The following is a 22,757-nucleotide window of genomic DNA, read 5'->3' on the forward strand; positions in this document are numbered from 1 at the left end:
CAAAGTGGAGGATGTGGCTTCCTTTATTGAGTCAAGCCGTCTCGTTTTAGGTCTTCCTCCTTCCCTGCTGCCTTCCACTTTTCCTAGCATTATTGACTTTTCCAGAGAATCTTGTTTCTCATGATGTGACCAAAGTACGATAGCCTTAGTCTTGCCATTTCCACTTCTAGGGAGAATTCAGGCTTGATTTGATCTAGTACCCACGTATTTGTCTTTTTGGCTGTCCATGGTATCCTCAAAACTCTCCTCCAGCACCACATATAAAATCAAAATAAATAGGGTTCTTGTATCTCATAGATTCATGCACAAATTCATTACAGATATATGTGACCTAGGCTTTAACTCAAATACACTGATCCTCTATGTAAAATCATGTTTAGAATCAGTATTATATTCCATATGAGTACTTATTAAGTTGATTCACTGAATTTATAAATACTTTACCTTGCCCTTTGTTCAGAAATCTCAGATAAGCTTTATAGGGGAATCCAGGAAATCTTATGATTAGGTACTGACTATATGTATTGCTTGAAAAATATACTCTCATCATGTGCTCTCAAATCATTTGCTGGTCACAAAAAAAATAAGTTCCCTTTGCAACACTAGAAAACTGCAGTACTGACATAATTGAAGAGATTTCATTATCCATGCACTGTTTTGACTGATTAAGAAAGAAACGTGTTCCCATTGGGCTGTACCTTTGCATATCTTTCTATCGTCCTTTGAGCTCTTCCCAAATCCCGGCTTGCATTTACACAGGTAATCCCCTATTGTGTTGATGCAACTTCCATTGGGTTCACAGATGGAGGCATTTTGCTGGCACTCGTCAATGTCTGTAATGATAAAGTTGCTTCCAGCCCCCAGATGACACAAGAGAACCTACTCCAACCTAGGGCATCCCTTATTACAACAAAGAAAAAATGTGCTAGCAGCCGTGAGAAGATAAGCCATTCCAATTCCAAGAATGAAAAAAATCTACAATTGAGTCATGCAAAGAAGCGTGCTGTGAAGCATTCCCACGAGGTGGCTAGAGGCGACAAGAAGACAATCCATCCAGTTAAAAGGCTAGAATGAACAGCACATGCTGAAAACAACAGATTTTGCTGGTGGTTCCCATTTGGAACAAGTGGAGGACTCCGCAACTTAGAAGTAAAAACAGGCAAGAGAAAAAGCACCAAGTCTTAGTTTTTCAGTGAACTGTTCAGCTTCAGCCAGAGCAGCTACAAGTACATGAACTGAAGGCAAAGCTGGAGCAGTTCACCACCACTGGATGGTTGCAAGCTAACCATGAGAGGGCTCTGACAGAGAAATTGCCCAGCGATAGTGACATGTCCGCCCTCTCTGAATGATAATTGCTGCTTTTGGTACCGCCTTGTGCAAAAGCAGAAAGAACGGATGGCAACAAACTCCAGGGCATCGGAAGGAACCCTTAGAGGGCAACATGGGTGTCGTGACTGCAGTGGCTGACCAGGGCATCTTGCTCTCGTGTATGCAAGCTTACCTCTGCAACAACACAGAGAGCCAGAATGTTACTGTTCTTTAATGAAAGATGTAATCGCAGTTAATCCAAAGGAGGCTTCATCGCGGGCTATTTTCCTTACTATCCATTATTTTAATTCTTTGGATTCTACCGTGCAGAGTAATACTTCATCCCCTTTTTGAATCTCATTACTGGCTTGGAGAATTTCATAAGAGCAGCACGGAGTTTTCAAAGGCCTACAATAACTATTTATACCCCACTTCTCCTCCCCATCGGGGACCCAAAGCAGCTCAAAGCATTTTCCTCTCCTCCATCTCATGCTTTCAGCTTTTCATCCAGGGAGTTACACGTTAGGCTCAGGATATGGGACTGGCCCAGAGTCACCCTGCAAGCTTCGATGGCGGCAGGGGTGGCACAGTCCCAGCGACTGAGAGGTGCCTGGAAGGAAGTGCAAACAGGCATAAAGAACGGGCAGCAGATGGGATTCTGCTGATCTTCTGTATCGTTTTTAAAAAGGTGAAATGGCTTTGCTTATGGGGGAACGGTTGGGGGGAAATCCAGAAAGGTTAAGTAAAACAGAGTTTTACAGATTTTTATTTTCAAAAACAAGGACCTAGGAATGCTCCAATGCTTACACTGTACACAGCAATTTTTTAAAATAAGATAAAATAAAATTTCAAAATAGAATTCACAGTATCCAGTACTTGATTCTGAAAGTATGATAGAAATATGTGTTTTTAAAAAAATGTGAACTCTGCACAACAAATCAGAATCAAATACACGTCTGTTGTGCTAACAATGGATCAGGCCTATACAACAAAGGAATCTAGAGGAAGTTCGATGTATTGTCGAAGGCTTTCACGGCCGGAGAACGATGGTTGTTGTGGGTTTTCCGGGCTGTATTGCCGTGGTCTTGGCATTGTAGTTCCTGACGTTTCGCCAGCGGCTGTGGCTGGCATCTTCAGAGGTGTAGCACCAAAAGACAGAGATCTCTCAGTGTCCTGAGAGATCTCTGTCTTTTGGTGCTACACCTCTGAAGATGCCAGCCACAGCCGCTAGCGAAACGTCAGGAACTACAATGCCAAGACCACGGCAATACAGCCCGGAAAACCCACAACAACCATCTAGAGGAAGTTTTCACCACCAAAAATATTCCACTGCTCTGAAATGTGAACCCAGGAAACACACAGCAAACCCTGACACTATAAACAAAAAGTGAAGAAAACAATGCAGAAAGGAAACAGTGAGACTGATCCCAGGGGATGCAGTCAGAGGATTTTTGTTTCAGTGTTCGAAATGTAAAAGAACAATTCTGATTTCATCTACTGACTGCTCTAGCTTGTTAGTGAAGACTTGCTTTACACTCTGTTTCACAGCAATTTATATGACGGGTGGTGGAGACAGCTTCGTATTTTCAATATTGTTTCACACAATAGCACTACAAACTGAAGGCAGTCTGTGGAATTAAAATGCAATGGTTTACAAATTATTTTCATCCTAATATTGTCCTGTGTAACTTCTTTGCCACTGGTAGCAGAGATGGTCAATAGCTTACATTCCACTTCATGCAGCTGTTTTGGAAACTGAAGATTCACCACCTAGTTTGTGAGATGACCAAGCCTCCGTGTAGAAAGTTACCTTCCTCCACTTGCAATCCATCCTGCCTGAAAAGAGTTGGGAAATCCCCGTCTGTGCTATAGTAAGTATTGCCAGACTGGAGAGAACTGTAGCAGAGGCACAAGTATTCATGCAGTGCCATGCCTGGAGTGAGCATGCAATGCCTCAAGCAAAACAAGGACCCAGAATTCTTACCATTGCATATGACCACACTGGCATTCTTGAAGTCTTTCTGGAATCCTGCTTTGCAATGGCAGGTGTAGCTCCCAGGGGTGTTCACACACTCAGTGTTATTTCCACATTTGTTACGCTCTTGGCACTCATCAATATCTGCAATATACGATAATCCACTTTGCAATCTGGCTGTTAATGCCTCTTGCATAACTGAACAATGGAATCTCAGGAACTAAGGATCTGAGAAAGAGCTCATGAAAATTCTGATTCTGCATCTCCACTGGGACAATGAACTCTCTGAACGGACTTCTCAAACACAGAGGGGTTTCTAGTGTGGCATATGGCACACCTCTTATTGCATGGCATACAAAGTATTGAGACATATCCACAGTTTGGAAAGAGATGCCCGTGGGGGGTGGGTGGGAATCACCTTTAGCCTCCCCTCCTCCTCAGCAAACTCCCAGTATAACAACGACGACGACAACATTCAATTTATATACCGCCCTTCAGGACAACTTAATGCCCACTCAGAGTGGTTTACAAAGCATGTCATTATTATCCCCACAACAAACACCCTGTGAGGTGGGTAGGGCTGAGAGAGCTCCAAAGAGCTGTGACTAGCCCAAGGTCACCCAGCTGGCTTCAAGTGGAGGAGGGGGGAATAAAACCCGGCTCTCCAGCTTAGAGTCTTGCGCTCTTAACCTCTACACCAAACTGATTCAAAAGTAGTTTCCAGCACCGAAGAGTGCAGTTGTAACTTTTCTTGGTGTTAGACTGCAGGCCTCCGTGTGAGAAACAGGGAGGATCTTCTTTGCATGCAGAAGGCCCCAGGTTCAATTCCTGACATTTCCAGCTACAAAGATTAGGAAGTTGGTGATGTGAAAGTGTTCTGCCTGAGCCCGTGAGGAGCAGCTGCCAGTCAGAAACGAAAATACTTACACTGACAGATCAAGGGTCTGACGTAGTACAAGATACCTGTATGTACAGCCTCCTGCCATGTGTTACAATTCCTTCTGCCGTTAGACTAACGGTCTCTTGATGTTTTGCGTCTAACTTCCTTTGCTGCTATACTGGTCTTTCCCCAGTAGTGAGTTCCCAGGTTCCTCTTCCCATTGGGCTGTTTTGTTCCTCTCTATAAGGAATTCATAGCTTGTTGCCTTGTGCTTGCAGCCTTCCTTGCATGCTTGTTTTTCGAAGGTTTTTTATTGGTCACTATTGTTTCTTCTTCTGTAAAATAGCCTATCTTTGTTTGCATAGCAGATGAATTGATTTTTCAGAAGTTTGAAACAAATATTGCAAATCAAAATGACTGCCTACTAGATGGTCTTCAAAGCTTTTTCTCCAAGTTGTGGTCCGCAGCAGGTGCTCTATGCTCAATTCACTCTTCTGGTTTATCGCCATTTCCCACCTCTCCTTCTCTTACTGTTCTTAAGCTTTTGAAGCTGTGGAATTACTTAGAGCACAAGTAGACAAGGTGAAGATCATGAGTCTTAGCCTAACTATAAGACGCAAATTAAGTGCTCAAGTAGTCTCATTTTGCCTGTAGTCTATGCAAACAAAGCAAAGAGGGTTTCTTCCTTTAGCCTCTATCAGTTTTGCTATTTGAGACTACTTCTTTGTTCTACATTTTAAAAGGAACATGTTTTTTAAAAATGCAAAGAGCAGAGTGAGACAGCCAGATCTGATTGTGAAAAACGAGTGGACTTCAAGGGTTAAATCCCCCCTTCTCCGCACAGCCCTGAGGCAGAACAAGGCTGCATATACCTGCAGTTTGCATTTTATAAATGGATCAAGGTACATGTTCTTAAGTGTCATATGTTCAAGCCTCAAACTGTTACACATAATACAGGCCCAATGTCTGCTTCTTTTGAGAACTTTAGATAAATCCTTGACAATGGACTAATTTTAAAACTTCTGGATATAGAAGGTATGTATGTCCTGTTGGGAGCAATCCTAAACTGGTGTGCTTGGGACTGAGTCCTTTTTTTTCTTTTTCTTTTTTTACAAGGGAGCTTATTCCCAGGAGTCTATTCTTATGGTTGTTGCTGTTGTTATCTATCAGCCCAGCAGGAAAGGTAACTATTGGAACAGTAATAACTTGACTCTTTTTTCAGGGTTTTGAACAAATGTGCTGCTGTATTTGTAATATTATTAGAAGTGAAATGGATGTAGTATGCTAATACGCATATCTGGGAAAAGTATAAACAGCTACCCTACAAAACATATGAGCATTAACACAGAAGCTTTGCAGCTGGTTGACACCTGAAGATATTTCAGTCCAGTGGTAAATCATTGAATAGAAAGTACCAGGGCTTTTTTTCAGCAGGAATGTGGTGGAACAGAGTTCCGGAACCTCTTGAAAATGGTCACATGGCCGGTGGCCCCACCCCCTGATCTCCAGACAGAGGGCAGTTTAGATTGCCCTCTGCGCCGCCGAGCAGCACGGAGGGCAATCTAAACTGCTCTCTGTCTGGAGATCAGGGCGGGGCCACTGGCCATGTGACCATTTTCTCCGAGGTCAACCCACTGAGTTACACCACCTCTTTTCCCAGAAAAAAAGCCCTGGAAAGTACCATTTGACATGTACTCCAGAACTGATTGGAATCACAGCTAATAGTCAGATAAACCAGCAATACAGGTAGATTACAGCCCCATACAAGTTGAACTTTTTAAAAGAACAAAATGTAACTTTGGACAATTGAGATTAAACTATTTCATGTTGCTAAGATTATGAAACTTGTAGGTCTCATTGAAGGTTCATAACAAATGTAATAAAAATGATATTCCAGAATCAGGGAAGGTGCTTGACTCCTGGTGGGATGCAAAAATAGTTGTGATTCCCAAGAAGGGAAATTCCTATCTCTATAGGCCTGTTTTGCCTCTGAATAAACAAGCCCTTTGCCATTATTCTGGATGACAGATTTAAAAAGCTTTTGCATAAGCATACACATCATGATCAAATAAGATTTTTGAACAATAGGTAAAGGATATTTTTCAGAATTGCATTTTATAAAAAACAAAGCTTCTGGCTCAAAAAAAGTTATTATTATTCTTAGACAGTAAAAAAAAGCTATTGACAGTGTAAAGTTAGAATTTTTCTGGAGGTCTTAATGATATTTCATGGGGTGGGGGATCAGTTTGTCCACTGATGACATATTGCTGACTGTAGCAGAACCTGTAAAATCTCTGAAAAGAGGTCATTGAGACTATATGCATATTTAGCTGGATATAAAGTAAATTAGGAAAAAACAGAGATTCTGGGCTTTTCTGCATGCTCAGCTTATTCCTAGTTTTCTTAGCAGTCGATTCACAAGCATTGAAATCAGTTTGGGCCTGGTTCTACATGTCTGCCCTCTTTCTGCATTTTTACAGTTCTGGAGTTGGTTTATTTTCTTCCTCACATGCCTTTAAAAAATTAAGATTTTCAACTGAGGGTGCTGTTGTCACTGGGAGTGTTCACAGCACTCCCTTTTTTGTTATGTTGCACATGCAAATTATTGCTATAAGGGCTGGATTTTAAAAAACAAAAGCATAAATGAACACACTGCCTGTATTTGCATGGGGAAGCCTAAAAGAGAGCAGCACCACTGCCCATTTCTAATCCCCCTTTGGTCCAAACTGGAGTGCCCTACACAAGCTGGCCAACCAAGAGCAAGGAGGCAGAGGCTGGTACCAGTGAGGCAAACAGACTTCTGTGGGGACAAAGCACGGAGCAGTAGTGGCTATGGGCCTTTTAAACGCCACTGCTTTTTCTGGCATTGAAAGAGCCCCTTCCCTGCATGTTTTAAAAATCGGCACTACGCGATCACTACCATTTTAATTAGTATTTATAGCAGGTTCTCTGAATTTCCAGCTTTCATTTTTTAAAAAGAGTATCTAGTTTTTTAAAAGACTGAAAATGAAACTGGGGGTGGGGGAGGAAGGTGGGGCCGGAGTGGTTTGTTAATGACAAATGTCCACTCATCAAAAAGTGGGCTGGAGGTGAGTGGATGTGGGAAGGACAAACAAAATCAAAAGTGGATTTTGCACAAGGAATAAAGGTGATTCAGAATTGCTTTCAAAAAAAGATTGGGTAAAGTGGTTGCAAAAGAACCAGAAAAAAATCTTGGATTCTCTGATCTGTCTTAGCTGGATCAGAGAAATACTTAGGGATTGACAATCAACTGCTAAGAAAATCAGGAACAAATCGAGCGTGTGGAAAAGCCCTGAAGAGTCACCGTATAGTTTGTGCGATGTTCACCCTTCCATTTAGAACATTATCTTGCCCCATCTGCAACCTTTCAATCAATTTTCTGAATGTGCAAAGGTAAGTATGCCGTTCTGATGCCCCTTCTGCAGGCTTTGAATATGCATGCAGTGCAGTGCCAAGATTGGAACAGGCATACAATGCCTCAAGGAAGAGAAGACCCTAGAAAGCCCTTACCACTGCATGTGGCCTCAGTGGCATTCATGAAGCCTTCCTTCCCCATGCTGGAGTTGAATCCGTCTATGCAGCTGCAGTAGTAATTCCCATTAGTGTTAATGCACGTGGTATGTCTTCCACATTCCACTTTGTTAGGCCCACTGCACTCATTGATATCTGCAATATACAATAACACACTTTACAATCTAGCTGTTATTTGTCTCTTACACACACTGAACAATGAAATCTTGGGAACTGAGGATCTGAGAAGTAGCTCATAAAGATGTCTCCGCTAAGAAAGTTTCAAGTGGGTAGCTGTGTTGGTCTGCAGTCAAAGAGCAAGATCTGGGTCAATAAGATCTTAAAGATCAACTAGGTTTCCAAGGTATGAGCTTTTGAGGGAGCTTTAATTCTCTCAAATGCAAAGCCTGGGAGCTTTCACTTTTGGGGTCTCCAGTATGGTCTATAGCACCTCTCTGATTGCACAACAAATTATTAAGATATATTCATGGCTTCAAAGCTGGTGCTCTAACTAGGACAACAGGAATATTTGGGCTGAATTTTTTTGGACTTGAAGGGAGAGAAAAAAGATAGGCATTTCCCAGGCAGGAGACTTTGATGGAAACATGTAGGAATGAGGTTGATAATGCCAAGTTTTCATATTGAACTGTATTGATCAAACTGACATGCTAGAAATGTTTAAGATCTAATAAGAAAATTTCTAATTTTTCAAAATATCCAATAAAGGGGAAATTGATGTTTTTGTTTCACGTTCAGGTGGGATCGGCAGCCTTCAGTGGACAGATTTTAAAAGTAGGCCCTGTGGGGCCTACTTTTTGCTGTGTGGGACATCCAACCCATATGAGTCTGGCACACTTTCTTTATTGCACTGCCTACTGACTAGCAAAAAAAATGGCCTGACCTTGTGGGGGAGGGGCAGATGCCAGTAGAGCAGGTAACAAAGTCAATGAATGTTTAACTGACTAGTTATTTTTTATTTTAAATTTGAAATGTTTTAAATATTTATTCGGACACTTGCATATATTACATAAATGTAGGGGGGGGGTCTCAGATGCTTTGCTAATGAGTTAGAGACCATAGACTTCACCACTATGTTGCCTTGCATATTATCTGTTGCTCTGAATATGTACTCCTATATACTACCTGTTCTTCGTGTTTAATGTCAGTCCTAGAATTGATTATGTTCCGTTCCAGCAATTCTTCAACTCTGTATTGGACCCTTGCTAATGCTTTGTCTTTGTAAAATCCTGACATTGTTTATGGAAATGTCCTTGATACTAATTGTACTAATCTCACACTATGTAATCCGCCTTGAGTCTCAGAGCCAAAACACACGAGAAGAAATACCTAGGTTCAGCACGTGTTCTCTTACCTCAAGGTTTGCCGGGATCTGTAGGCGTCCTGGAAGCTTAAAGTTTAGCATTTACAGAGCAGCAGGAAGGGAAATACAGGCGCCTGTATTTCCCTTCCCCTTCCTGCTGCTCTGTAAATGCAAAACTTGTTCTCTTACCTCAAGGTTTGTTGGGAAGTGTAGGTGTCTTGGCAGCTTAAAGTTTAGCATTTACAGAGCAGCAGGAAGGGGAAGGGAAATACAGGCGCCTGTATTTCCTGCTGCTCTGTAAATGCTAAACTTTAAGCTTCCAGGACGCCTACAGATCCCGGCAAACCTTGAGGTAACAGAACTTGTGCTGAATCTAGGTATTTCTTCTCGTGTGTTTTGGCTCTCAGTGAGAAAGGCGGACTATAAATGACATAAATAAATAAATGTTCTGGGCAGTTGAAGTGTAACTGAGCAAATCACATGCTGTTGACTTTCCCAGCTTACGCAGTGATGGAATAATGTAGCATTCAGGTAAGGTTGCCAACTGGCCTGGAGAAAAATGACCTGGCCCTTTAATAGAGGTTTAATGTATAGAAATGGGCAACTGAAGCTTTTTGTGGCATGGAGGTAAATAACGTCACTTTGTATTTGCTGTAGATCAAACTGAAATTAAACGGATAGCTAGAGGGACCGGTTTAAAAGCTGGCAATACTACTTTCAGGCAGATTTATTTTTGAGTTCTCTTCTCTAAAGACCTTCCTCCAAACTTCCCACTACAAGTATTCAATTTGCCATACATTGGAAACTCGTGGGTATGGATCCGCTCTAGCATAAGCACAGTAGCGCTCACAGAAGTGAACCTCCCTATCTCCACCTCTCCCTACAGATGCCTTCCATAATAATGTCCCTGGGAGGATCACTGGACCCCCAGAACAGCATGGGGCAAATTGGAGGATCAGTGGTGGAAGAAGAGGGTTTGTAAAATTCACCACCACCTCCTTCCAGAAGATTCCTCTGCCAAGAGAAAGCATGGTTTGAATCCACTTGCAGCTGGCCATCCCATGCTTTGCTTGCAATGTGTGGGTCTGCCCTCAGTGTACACTGTGTATTCTGTTTCAGGAGAAGCACTTTTTGAACAGTGCAGGAAGGTGATTAATTTAATAATAAATAATAATAACAACATTCAATTTATATACTGCCCTTCAGGACATCTTAATACCCACTCAGAGTGGTTTACAAAGTATGTTATTATTATCCCCACAACAATAATCACCCTGGGAGGTGGGTGTGGCTGAGAGAGCTCCAGAGAACTGTGACGAGCCCAAGGTCACCCAGCTGGCTTCAAGTGGAAGAGTAGGGAATCAAACCCGGCTCTCCAGATTAGAGTCCGGCGCTCTTAACCACAACACCAAACTGGCTCTCAGAATTTCCAGGGTGCAACTTAGCAATATTCCCCCTGCCAGTGGCACCTTAAAAACTAAACACATACTTTTGTTTTATTTTTCTACAGTAGATCAACACAGCTACCACTCTGCAATTTTCTATGGTCAATCTGGAATATTTAATAATTAACCTGTGAATAGCAGTTTTTGTTTTATGAGATCATGTCCTTTTTAAACAAACATTTTAATTTTTTTTTTTTTACTATTTGGTTTGTTTGGAATCATGCTGCATCCTACTGATAAATGCAGCAAATTAATGATTTTGGCTTTTAAGATGCATCATTATTGTTATTATCTTGCATATGAAGAACTCTGGTAGAGAGTTCTTAACGGAGAGTAACCATCCGCTTATCCAGGAGAACTGTTGTTAGTGCCATCTCACCCCGTAATTAACAACTGTGTCCAGGCTGGCTGTAGGAATGATTGTGAAATTTTCTATTGTCCACAGAGGAATGATCCTCAAGCCTGGGAGTTAAGAAAAAGTGTTCCTCTGGGCAACCTGCTAGGATCTTCACCTCGAAGTGAGGAAATTTCAGGAGATACCACTGGGAGGTAGTGGTGCAGCTAGTTCAGCCTGTGATGCTGGCATCAAGCCAACATACCCCCAGACTCAACATCAGCTCACTGCCCTCAGGCACCAAAATTACACAGAAAGCCAGACAGCAATATTACCACAGCATTTCTTATCATCCTCGTCATAGCTATCGCAGTAGTGATATCCTCGTAGACAAGAGAAGGATTCGTTACGGTTGATGGGCTCTGGTTAAAGAGAAAGAAACATCAGCAACAGGTTAGAATCTGGTGATGCTACAAACCAAGATCACATTCTTCTCATCACACTCCCCCACTAAGGGGAAACAGGACTTTGGCCTAGTTCCCCTAAATCTTACCCAACACACCAAATTCATTCACATTCTCAAGACATCCCATTCTACAAGTACAGCATGGGAATCAAAATTCCCCCTTCACTGCAGAAACTCTTTTTCTTACATCTACTTTATTCTAATATCTTGTATCTTTCTTAATCAACATTTGTTGTTTTTACATTACTAGGTTTTATTTGGAACATTTCTATGGCACTTCTCCAGGGAAATCTGCTTGAGGCGGGCTGAAGTTGTTCCCTTCACTGAGATACAAAAATTGAAGTGAATAATTTCACTTGAATGAATCCTAACACTTCTCAAAAGTCTGTGGGGAGGACTACATGTTACATTTAGTTTTGTGAATGTTTTATTTGTGAATGTTTTAAAGATGTTTCCCCCCAAATGCTGCAGGTGGGGTGGCTTTTTCAAGGGGGAGAATAGTGCAAGGGGGGAGTGGTTCTTTTTCTCTCCATCTAGTTTCCCATTGAAAACAACACCCATAAGCCACTTTGACCTCCACTGAGGAAAACCTATGGGCAGGGCTTTTTTTCTGGGAAAAGAGGTAGTGGAACTCAAGACTGCACAATGACATCACTTTGGGTCAGCTGGAACAAGGGGGGAGTTTTTTTAAGTTTAAATTGCCCTCGGTGACAATGGTCACATGGTGGCCCCGCCCCCTGATCTCCAGACAGAGAGGAGTTTAGACTGCCCTCTGTGCCACATGGCAGCACGGAGGGCAATCTAAACTCCCCTCTATCTGGAGATCAGGGGGCGGGGCCACCGGCCATGTGACCATTTTTAAGAGGTGCCAGAACTCTGTTCCACCACGTTCCTGCTGAAAAAAAGCCCTGCCTATGGGTATCTTTATGGTAAAACTTATGGGGACAAGTGGTTCACAGATAACATTTTTCAGGAAGAAAACAAGATGGGAGAGAAGGGTTAAAGAGCCTTTCTCTGTCCATACCCTTTAAAAGAAGTCTTGGCAGCTGCATTTAGAATTTTTTAAAAAATGTTCAGAGTTAAACTCAACATGTAGTTTCATCTTGCAGCTAACAGTATGCATCTGGGGAAAGAGCCACCATCTTGCGATGTCTAAAAATACATAGTAGTTAAAATGTGGGCATTCTAATCCAGATTGGTCTATGACCACTGAAGTCTAAGGCACAGAAAATCACTGCATAACTGTTTCAAAAGGCATTATTTCTAGACCTCATAAATCCAAAGGCATATTCAAACTCTTGACAACAAATTTCCAGCAAGTCTTCATTGCATTAAGTTTGAAATAACTTTCATGTAACCTTATTAAAACATGTGTACTAATGCTTCTATCAATCTACATTGACCTATGACACCACCTGTACCTTTAGACTCTATCTTACAGAGTTTCAAGCTATGGGTCTATGCCCTTTTTGCAAGGAAACTGGTCTATGAGATGTGGAATATGATCACGATGGCAAGGATTTCTCTCTGGAGTCACACTGTGTACAAACAGGAAAACTTCAGAGCTCCTTTCATGTGGAAGCAATTCTTCTTGTAGCTCTCACAGCTACTGTGAATGCAGAGGCATCAGTAGTGGCAATGGAGTATTCACACTGAAGTTTTTTCTGATCTTTCCTGCCTCCCTCATGGCTGCTATTTTTCCTTTGCCACTGGAGGGCTTTTTTTAAAAAAGGGTAATAGATCATAGTAGTATTATCATTTTATAGAGATGGGTTGCCATGATCTAATAGTTCCCAGCTTTCATTTTTTAAAAAAAGTCTCTAGCTGTTTTTGCTGTGGAGCTTTAAGAGGAAATGAGCAGCCTACACCTATTCCCTTATCACAGCAACCAAAAGGGCTAGAGACTTGCTTTAAAATACAGACACTGGGAATGAGTACATTTGTTATAGCATTATAACCATCTAGTGCAACAATCTAGCTATTATCAAGCTCAGTGTTTCCCAACTTTTTTTACCGTGGAGGAACCCCTAAGTTAATTTTTCGAATTCCAAGAAATCCCTATCTATGAAAATGTTTGCAGGCCAGAAAAAGTTGATGGTGGGGAGTGCAATTCAATTACTGTCAAGAAAATTTATATGTAAAGAGCTACTCTGTGTGTGTGAGCTTACATTGTAAGAAAAAAGTAGAGCATTTTCTTGTCTTTTTTTGTATTATCTAATCTTTTTTCCAAAGGTTAAAATATTAGATCAAAATAAAAATTTACTTAAACATCAAAATAAAGTTCACATCCTAAGTAAATACATGGTTTACTTTCAGTATAATATTTGGGCTTGTATATTTTGGTTTTTTTAATGGTACTTCATCATTTTTGTTTATTCATTCCACAATTTCTCGCTGAACTCCTGACCATGTCCTGTAGAAACCCAGTGTTCTGTTTTACTCTTGACTGAGAAACACTGATCTAGCCAGCACCATTTTTTTTAAAAATGCCCTCTAGTGGTGATATGGAGAATGGCAGCCATGCAGATAGAAGTAAAGAAAATGGCACTGATGTTGGAGATGCAAAAATGTGCATCTCCCCTTCCAAAGGCATTAACATTCTCAAAAGATCGTACAAAACCAGGTGAGGGAAAGACTGAAGTACCTATATTGAAACAGCATAAGACATCTGTAATCTGCCTAAAGGATCTCAGCAGAGTTCATTAATGCCTATAAATCAGACTCCATTCATTTTTAATTTTAGATTTCCCTTCATCGAAGATTTGGTGTCTCCATGCAAGATGTGGCTGCAGTTTGGCTAGACAGTAAGGGACTTCTGCCAAGGGGCTACTGTTCTGTGCTCAGCTCTACTAGCTTCATCTAAGCCAGCATTCCATTCTTGAGCAGGGGGGCTGCAACAGAACTTCAAGCAGTCTTGGAGAACTCAGATTATCTATAGCCATCTCAGTCTGGATGCAGGCCTGGGCTTGGGACAGCAATGGCCTTGATCACCTTGACTGGTGATCTTTGGCAGAAGAGTGACAAGGGGGGTGTATCCCTGTTGATTCTTCTGGATCTGATACCTTTTGATATTATCAACAACGCTATCCTTCTGAAGATGCTGGCTGAACTGAGAGTGGGGGAGGCATCATGGTTCAGTGGTTCCATTCTTATCTGGTCAGCTGGGTCTGGAAGGTGATGTCGGTGACTGCTGCTTGGCCCTGTGGCATTTGTGCTATGTGGTCCCACGGGAATCCATTTGTCTACCATGCTATTTAGCATGAAATCACTGGGAGAGATCATCTGGAAATGTGGACAAAGCGTCACCAATATGCAGGTGACACCCAGCTCTACATTTTCCTAATAGCTGAGCCAGGTCCTGAATAATTGCTCGGAGAAGGTAATGGGATGGATCAAGGCCAGTAAACTGAAGCTCATTCCAGACAAGATGGTGCTGTTGGTCACTGACAAAGATGCTTGATGACTGAAGAGCCAGCCTGTTCTGGATAGGGTTGTACTCCCCATTAAGGAGCAGGTTCCTAATGTGGGACTGCTGCGAGATCGTGGCCTGCTGTGAGATCTTTGCCTGATGCTGGAATCTCAGGTCCCCCCTGGGGCACACAGTGTGATATATCTACTTCAGTTGAGAGGCCAGCTGTAGCTGTTCCTTGAAAAATGTGGTTTGGCTACAGTGATCTATACTCTGATCACATGCAGATTCCTGAAGTGTGCTCTAAGCAGAACTGGGTTTGAAAGCTGTCTGGAACATTCAAGGGAAAAAGGAGGAGCTGGGTAACCACTGGCCTGTCAGCTTGACATCTATACCTGGAAAAGTTTTAGAACAAATCATCAGTCAGTCCTTGAGCATTTAGAAAGGATGGCTGTGCTTACTAAGAGCCAGCATGGGTTTCTCAAGAACAAGTCATGTCAGACTAATGTTGGCCGTTTACACACTGCTTACCGGCCATGGAACATCGCGCCAAGTTCCTGGAATGTTGGCGTCTTCCTGGTGCGAATCGCACCAGGCACTGTCGTTCCGGGAGCTTGGTGTGATGTTCCGTGGCCGGTAAGCAGTGTGAAAATGACCCTTATCTCTTTTTTTGAGAAAGTTACTACCTTGCTAGATCAGAGGAATGCTGTAGACATTGTTTATCTCAATTTCAGTAAGGCTTTTGGTAAGGTTCCACATAATATCCTTGTCGACAAGTTGGTAAAATGTGGATTGGATCCTCTTACTGTTAGGTGGATCTGTAACTGTTGACAGATCGCACTGAAAGAGTGCTTGTTAATGGTCCCTCATCCTCTTGGAGAAGAGCGACAAGTGAAGTTCCTCAGGGACTGGTCCTGGGACCTGTTCTGTTCAACATTTTTATAAATGATTTGGTTGAAGGAATAGAGGGAATGCTTATTAAATTTGCAGATCATACTAAATTGGGAGGGGTAGCAAATACGGTCGAAGACAGAGACAGGATACAGGATGATCTTGACAGGCTGGAAAACTGGACTAAAACAAAATGAATTTCAACAGAGAAATGCAAAGTTCTGCATTTAGGCAGGAAAAATGAAACGTATAATTATAGGACGGGGGAGACTTGTCTTAGCGGTAGTGTGTGTGAAAAGGATCTAGGAGTCTTAGTAGACCATACACTGAACATGAGTCAGCAGTGTGATGTGGCAGCTAAAAAGGCAAATGTGATTTTGGACTGTATCAACAGAAGCATAGTATCCAGATCTTTTGAAGTGATGGTATCGCTTTACTCTGCTCTAGATAGACCTCACCTAGAGTATTGTGTTCAGTTTTGGGCACCACAATTTAAGAAGGATATAGACAAGCTGGAACATGTTCAGAGGAGGGCGATGAAGATGATGAGGGGTCTGGAGACCAAGGCCTATGAGGAAAGGTTGAAGGAGTTCGGTATGTTTAGCCTGGAAAGGAGACAACTGAGAGGTGATATGATAAACATCTTCAAGTGCTTGAAGGGTTGTCATATAGAGGATGGCACAGAGTTGTTTCCTGCTGCCCCAGAAGGTTGGAACAGAACCATCAGGTTGAAATTAAATCAAAAGAGTTTTTGGCTAAACATTAGCAAGAATTTCCTGAGCAGTCCCTCTGTGGAACAGGCTTCCTCAGGAGGTGGTGGGCGCTCCTTCTTTGGAGTTTTAAAGCAAAGGCTAGATGGCCATCTGACAGCAATGCTGATTCTCTGAACTTAGGCAGATCATGAGAGGGAGGGCAGGAAGGGTTACATCAGTGCTTAGTTCTTGTGGCCCTTCTTACATGCCTAGGGTAATGCCAATCACCACCTTGGGGTCAGGTAGCAACTTTCCCCAGGCCTGTTTGGCTAGGGATCCCGACGGTGTTTTGCCATCTTCTGGACATGGAGCAAGGGTCACTGGGTGTGTGTGTGGGGACAGGAGGGAGGTATTTGTGAATTTCTCGCAAGTGCTGGTGTACTAAGCCCTGAACATTTTGAGATGGGGTACTTGAAGGACCACCCCATCCTCTATGGATTAGCCTGCCAGCTAAGATCTTCCTCTGAATCTGGGTTCCTACCTGCAGAGCTTTCTCAGTAGCAGTGCCTCATATTTGTAATTCCCACCCAAAGGCTCACCTGGCAGCTACTCTACTGTGTCGGGCCAAAACATTTCTACCCAGGCTTTTATTTCAATGTTTATCATCCTTTTTTTAGCTGATTGCTTTATGGTGTGCATATTGCTTTTTATCATTGTAACAATTTTGTTACAACTGCTTTTAATTTCTGTTTATGCAGCCAATGACCCTTCCTGGAGTTTTTAAAATCATTGTATGGCTGTTTTTCATTCATGATTTTTAGAATTTTATGCTATATGTTTTTAGTTGCTTTTACTTTGTTAGCTGGGATGCTCTCTCTACTCTCTGTGACATCTCCCTCTTGGAAAGAAAAGAGATTCTTTCATAGCTGTACCTAGCTATGTATTTAACACTACAGCTCTTTCTACTAGTTTTCTCAAAACAAGCAAAATCAATAAGTGGTCCTTCTAAAGCAGCTTTAAAATCTTAATGTCTTGGGAGAAACTTACCCGAGGCTATGCTGTTCAAGACAGCAGCGCTAGACAGATCAAGGATAATGTAGAATCCTGAAAGATAAACAGAAATCAGATTTATCCACATATATCACTTGTATAATACAATACAAGTAGCCAGCATGGGCCAGTGTAGAGAAGTGGACAGAAGACTGAACTAGGCTCTGGGAGTTAATGGACCCAAATCCAAACTCTGCAGTGAAGATTGCTGGATAACATCGGACCATTCACTCTTTACCGCATAGGCCAACTTCCCCCGCAGGGCTGCTGTGAGGATAAAATGAGAAAGGAAGGAGCATGTACGCTATTCTGAGCTCCTTAGAGGCAGGGTGGGATAACAGTGTACCGAACCGACAGTCTTTCCCAGAATTCATACACAGAGGCTTCCCTCCCAGGACCAAGCCATTCTATCTTGTTAGAAAGAGAAGCTGTGTATTGCACAGGGGACTCCTGAATACTTTTGTAGGCATTTCAAACATTGCCCCTTCACACATAGCCTTACTTGTTGCTCAGAGATACTAGCCCCGAGCTGATTTGAATGGCCGGATTTCTTCCCAGACACTCAGCACTGACAGCATGGAAAAAACCACAGGCACTTTCTTATGGAACTTTTATTTTAACATTTTAGTTCAATGGAAAAAGAAATGTATTCTCAGAGAAACCAAGGGCTTCTCCTGAGCCCTAGGGAAGCTGAAAATGATAACCAAGACCTGTAACATTTTTCAGACAGCATATTACTAGAAGATAAAAATGGGGAAATAATGGCCATAGATAATGTGGCAGAACAGCCTCAGTGACCTGTGAGCCCTGCCCCTTCTTGCCCTTGGCAGTGTCTGGGGATTAACCGGTGGCAGTCCAAGTCTCCTCCTGGCACTTGCCACCCACCCACTTCCTTCAAACCCTCAGAGGGGCTTTTACTTTTTCTCCCTAGTACCGGCTGCCACTACTTGGCCTTTGTAGGAATTGCTGTAGGAGGACCAGGACTCCCTGCTCCCCTATGTAGGCTTGCTGCTCTGAGGCCTTGCCTCACACCTGGTTTCCTGCTATCCCAGCACGTAGTTCCCACAGAGACTGCTTTCTGCACTTGGGCACCACTGGAGGATCAGCAATTTGCTAACCTCCTTCCTGTGGCACCCATCTGGACCCTGTGGTACAGAGTTCATCTACTAGCATTTATTTTTAAAAAGAAAAAATGTTCATTTGCATACTCTTAAGCACAGCAGCAAATCTGAGTAAGAGATCCCAAAAGAAATATGTAAAAACACAATTCCTCTGTCCCTCACCCTGTACAAGCACCAGTTAGATCTTCTGCTAAGGCAGGCTCACTAAATTACAAAGTTGCAGCTTATGGAGAAGTTCCCGTACCTTGCAGTCCTGGTTCAGTCCTCCAGCCTCCGCATAGCCAATAGCCACCTGCAAGAGCCAGATGTCTGAGCTCCTTCAGCCTCCCTATGTAATCTGCCAAAGAGTGACCCTCCTCCCTGTACTGCCCTGTGACTGGGCCGGTCAAAGGAGCATGTTAGAGAGGCTTTTCCTGAAGCCTCTAGGAAGTTATCCTCTCTAGCGTTTTAGTTCCCCAAATCTCTGTCCCCACCTCAGAAGGATCAGCTTTTAGCAGAGAGTCTGGAGAGCCTGATCTCGTCAGATCTCAGTAGTTAAGCAGGGTCAGCCTTGGTTAGTAATTGGATGGGAGACCTCCAACAAAGACCAGGGTTGCAAAGGCAGGCAATGGCAAACCTCCTTGGTTAGTCTCTTGCCATGAAAACCCCACCAGGGGTTGCTATGAGTCAACTCTGACTTGAGGGCTGGATTTCATTTCATTTTCTTAACCGGACAACCCTTCTGCATGACTGAAGTTCCAGGCTGGGTGCAGCTTGGAAAACATTTGGCTTCCCCCCTCCCCACATCTGTTTTTAGCAAAGAGACGCTTTTTAAACAAGGGGTGAAGATTTTGACACAGTCCAGACCTACAAATAAAAAGTATTTCTCACAGACAGCACAGGATTTTTTTTTAAGTGCCAGGGTTAAGGATGTAGTTCCTCATATTATTCTTTAAGAATGCAGTCCATGAATTGAGATGCCATATTTTGTGGCTGACTTTGAATGAAGAGGGAGGTGATTTCCTTCCCCAGCTATTTAGCCCTTCCTTCCTTTGCCAATTTGCACATCAGCCATAGCTTCTCAGGCACTAAAGGCAAGGCAGCCCTGTGTCACGAGAATCAAGTGATGATTTACACATCTGCTAACATGGGAATGGCTTCCACCTTGGCAGCTAACATACAACAGCTGAGCCAGAGGCCCTCCAGACTGAAAGGCACAAGTCATATTAGCTTCAAGCAAAGGAACCCGGAAGCATGACTTTCATGTTAATGAAACACAATTATTCTGATCATGTCACTGAATATTTCTAACATAACTTTTGCCTTTTATAAAATCTTGAGCAAAAACTGTAAAAAATGACCATGTATTAATAAAGGAATAAGCAAACAAGCAGATTGGAACCTGGCAACACTGCAAAGGCCACTCCAGTTAATACCAATGTTTTCTGTCCAATGAGACCTGCAAGTAGAGTGGAGGCTGCAGAAAAGCACTTTCCCACCTTCCCTTCTTACTGTAGCTTCTAAGCTCCCCCTGAAATGCTCTCTCCCAGGAACAGCACTGTACGCTATGTGAGGAGTTTGCTGTGAAAGGAAGAGAGGAACTGATTGGCATCCTCCGTCCCAAAAGAAACATTGTTCTACCAGAGGAAAATATCCATGAAATATAAGCCACTGTCTTCATTTAATACTTTTTACTTCACATGGGGTTTAGGGCATTTCCTGTCATCAGCATATTTAAGATCATAGGCTGGGATCCAAAGAACTACTTTAGACACACTCAAGGATATGAGCATTCTCTACGGGATTATTAACTTTTTCCTTTTGAGTGACAGGCTGCAAAGCAGTATCTCCTCCATTTTAACAGTAGGTTGTTTTGTGTCATAGGGAGCTGATGTTTAACCAGCACAACCTATGACTGCCTTGGGCAGGTGGAAATGGCACACAGTCTGTACCACATTATGAAGCCAACAGTTACATGAAGGATGGCAACTCAAATTCCAAAGAAGAAATTTCCACTGTGGGATTTTGTTGATGTGGGAGTGTGTTAATGTTTAAGGACATATTTCTTTACATTAATACAGAGTAAGGAAAGATGTTAACAGATGGTTGTGATTTTAGTTTTTTTGGGCAGATGCCTGTTGCATTTTGTGACTTGCCATATTACACTTCCTAACATTTGCAAACATTGTGCTAAAAAGATGTTTTTCTCTACCTCAGTGTGCCATATTTTGTTTGTTGCATTACAGTTCAATAAATGAGACATCTGTATACACAACAGCTCATTAATCTGTGCACATTAAACTTTTTCTCAGCTAGAGCCACTATGTAGTTTTGACAGCCTGCTGCACATGCAGTTGTGGCTATCAGATAAACCAATATGAGCAGTGGTTAATTTCTGAGAAATTATTTCCGAGCTCAGCATAGTTGAAAGTCATGAACTTTGGTTCAGAAGTCGTCCTCTTAATGCAAGATATGCATAAATGGGCTGTATATGAAATGCAGCCAGCAAATGCTCACTGGGGCTTCCTTTACTTTCTTCATGTGTCCTGGCTCACATTAAGCCCTAAACAGGCATCTATAAAATGTTAAGCATTGTGCAGACATTTGCTTAGGAGAGCTTCAGAGTCCAGAGCTTAATGGCAGAAACCCCTTCACACCAACGTAAAAAGCCTAGTGCGCTTACTGCAGCCGAAAGGAGGCATGTTGGCTGCTTAGTCCCTGCAAGCCTGACCTTGGCAACTCGATAAGATCTACAGCAAAGGGCTTAACATTTGCCATCTTCTCTCTAACTCCCTCCTGCTAAAGAAGTATCTAGGACAGTACAGAGAAAAATGGCAAGAGACCATCATATCACATTCCCAAGGAGTCCAAGAAATGCTTTGCTTCCACAACTGTTTTTAAACCATCTCTCTCTTATTAAAAACAATATTGATTCTAAATGGTAACTCTGAATAATCAAACCATTTCTTTCCCAATAAGAAAAAAATTGTACATACTGGCAAATATTTCCTCTTGTATTATTTCCTGCCTAGAACAGCAGAGCATCACAAACTCTAGCACTTAGTTTACTACTGCCAGACATATGGGCAGTGCTAGGTGGAGCCCCCCTGGCCGGTTGATGAGGGATTGGGCCCTCCCCACCACCAATACCTCCATTTTAAAATAACACTCTTGAATGCAGAGATGCTCTGAAGTTGTTTTAAATTTGATCAGTGGAGTTCTGTGCCGCTATGTTGATATATATAATTGTATTTTAACTGTGTAAATTGGATATTTTTAGAATTGTTAATTATAACAACTGTTTTATATATTTTAACATTTATGTATTTTGTAATCCACCCCGAACCTGCTGGAAATGTGGGGAGGGCGGAATAAAAATCAAAAATAAATAAATAAATTATCCTGAGGTTTAGTAAAGGGGTTTGTTGTTGTTTTCAAATAATCTATCCTGAATTTGTCTGTAACCATTAATAATTTTGCATATTCCATTTTACTTTCATTCATTCTGATTTATAATAATTTTCTTTTTTTTCAAATCTCTTACAGTCTGGACACAGACTGTAAGAGATTTCAATTTATTGATTTCAATTTATTTCAGACATGAAACGTCTGAAATAAGGCTCCTACACTGACAATAATGGGACCGTAACATGCTTGAACATTGGCTGTGCCCATATTTTGTGGCTTAAATGCCGGGCCAATCACATTAGTTTGGATGCAATAGATCATTTCTGTTGCAGCAGGAGGGGGAAAGAAAGGAAATAACACTTTGTTGGAGCCAGGCCACTATTTACATAGATTTGGATGATATCTTTTCATACTTACCGCCCTTTCCCCTCCTCATCTTTTAAATTACTTTCAAAAACAGGGACCAAAAATTGGGTGTGTGTGTGTGTGTGTGTGTGTGTGTGCGTGCGTGCGTGCGTGCGTGCGTGCGTGCGTGCGTGCGTGCGTGCGTGCGTGCGTGCGTGCGTGCGTGCGTGTGTGTGTGTGTGTGTGTGTGTGTGTGTGTGTGTGTGTGTGTGTGTGGACTTTTTATGGGATGGTTCGCTATTGCCTTCCTTAGTCATCTACACTTTACCCCCAGAAAACTGGATACTCATTTTACCAACCTCGGAAGAATGGAAGGCTGATCCAACCTTGAGCCAGCTACCTGAACCCGGCTTCCGGCAGGATCGAACTCAGGCTTCTTTGTTCACTTGTTTCATTCTTTTGCAGATTGTTTTCTAAATAGTGATGTTTATCATCAATCTATGGCTATTCTTCTGTAACTGAAGCCCTGTTCAAGTAACGATCGCAGTACAATGAACATGTGTAAGTGGGGATTACACCAGCAGGTCCTGCCCCCAATGCTC

The 22,757-nt window shown here is 42.3% G+C and overlaps 1 protein-coding gene across 1 annotated transcript in view; it reads right to left on the reverse strand.

The window, feature by feature from the left end:
* LOC129327580 (adhesion G protein-coupled receptor E5-like) overlaps positions 1–11,387 on the reverse strand; it is a 35,845-nt gene extending 24,458 nt beyond the window's left edge. The window contains exons 1-5 of the mRNA XM_054976334.1: positions 11,348–11,387; positions 11,130–11,216; positions 7,695–7,850; positions 3,293–3,481; positions 699–833 (exon numbers count right to left, since the gene is read on the reverse strand). Coding sequence (XP_054832309.1) covers positions 699–833; positions 3,293–3,481; positions 7,695–7,850; positions 11,130–11,216; positions 11,348–11,387 — 607 coding nt within the window. The remainder of the gene's footprint in view (positions 1–698; positions 834–3,292; positions 3,482–7,694; positions 7,851–11,129; positions 11,217–11,347) is intronic.
* Between the last annotated feature and the right edge of the window lie 11,370 nt (positions 11,388–22,757).

Source organism: Eublepharis macularius, chromosome 4 (genome assembly GCF_028583425.1).
Source record: "Eublepharis macularius isolate TG4126 chromosome 4, MPM_Emac_v1.0, whole genome shotgun sequence".
NCBI classification, from domain to species: Eukaryota; Metazoa; Chordata; class Lepidosauria; order Squamata; family Eublepharidae; genus Eublepharis; species Eublepharis macularius.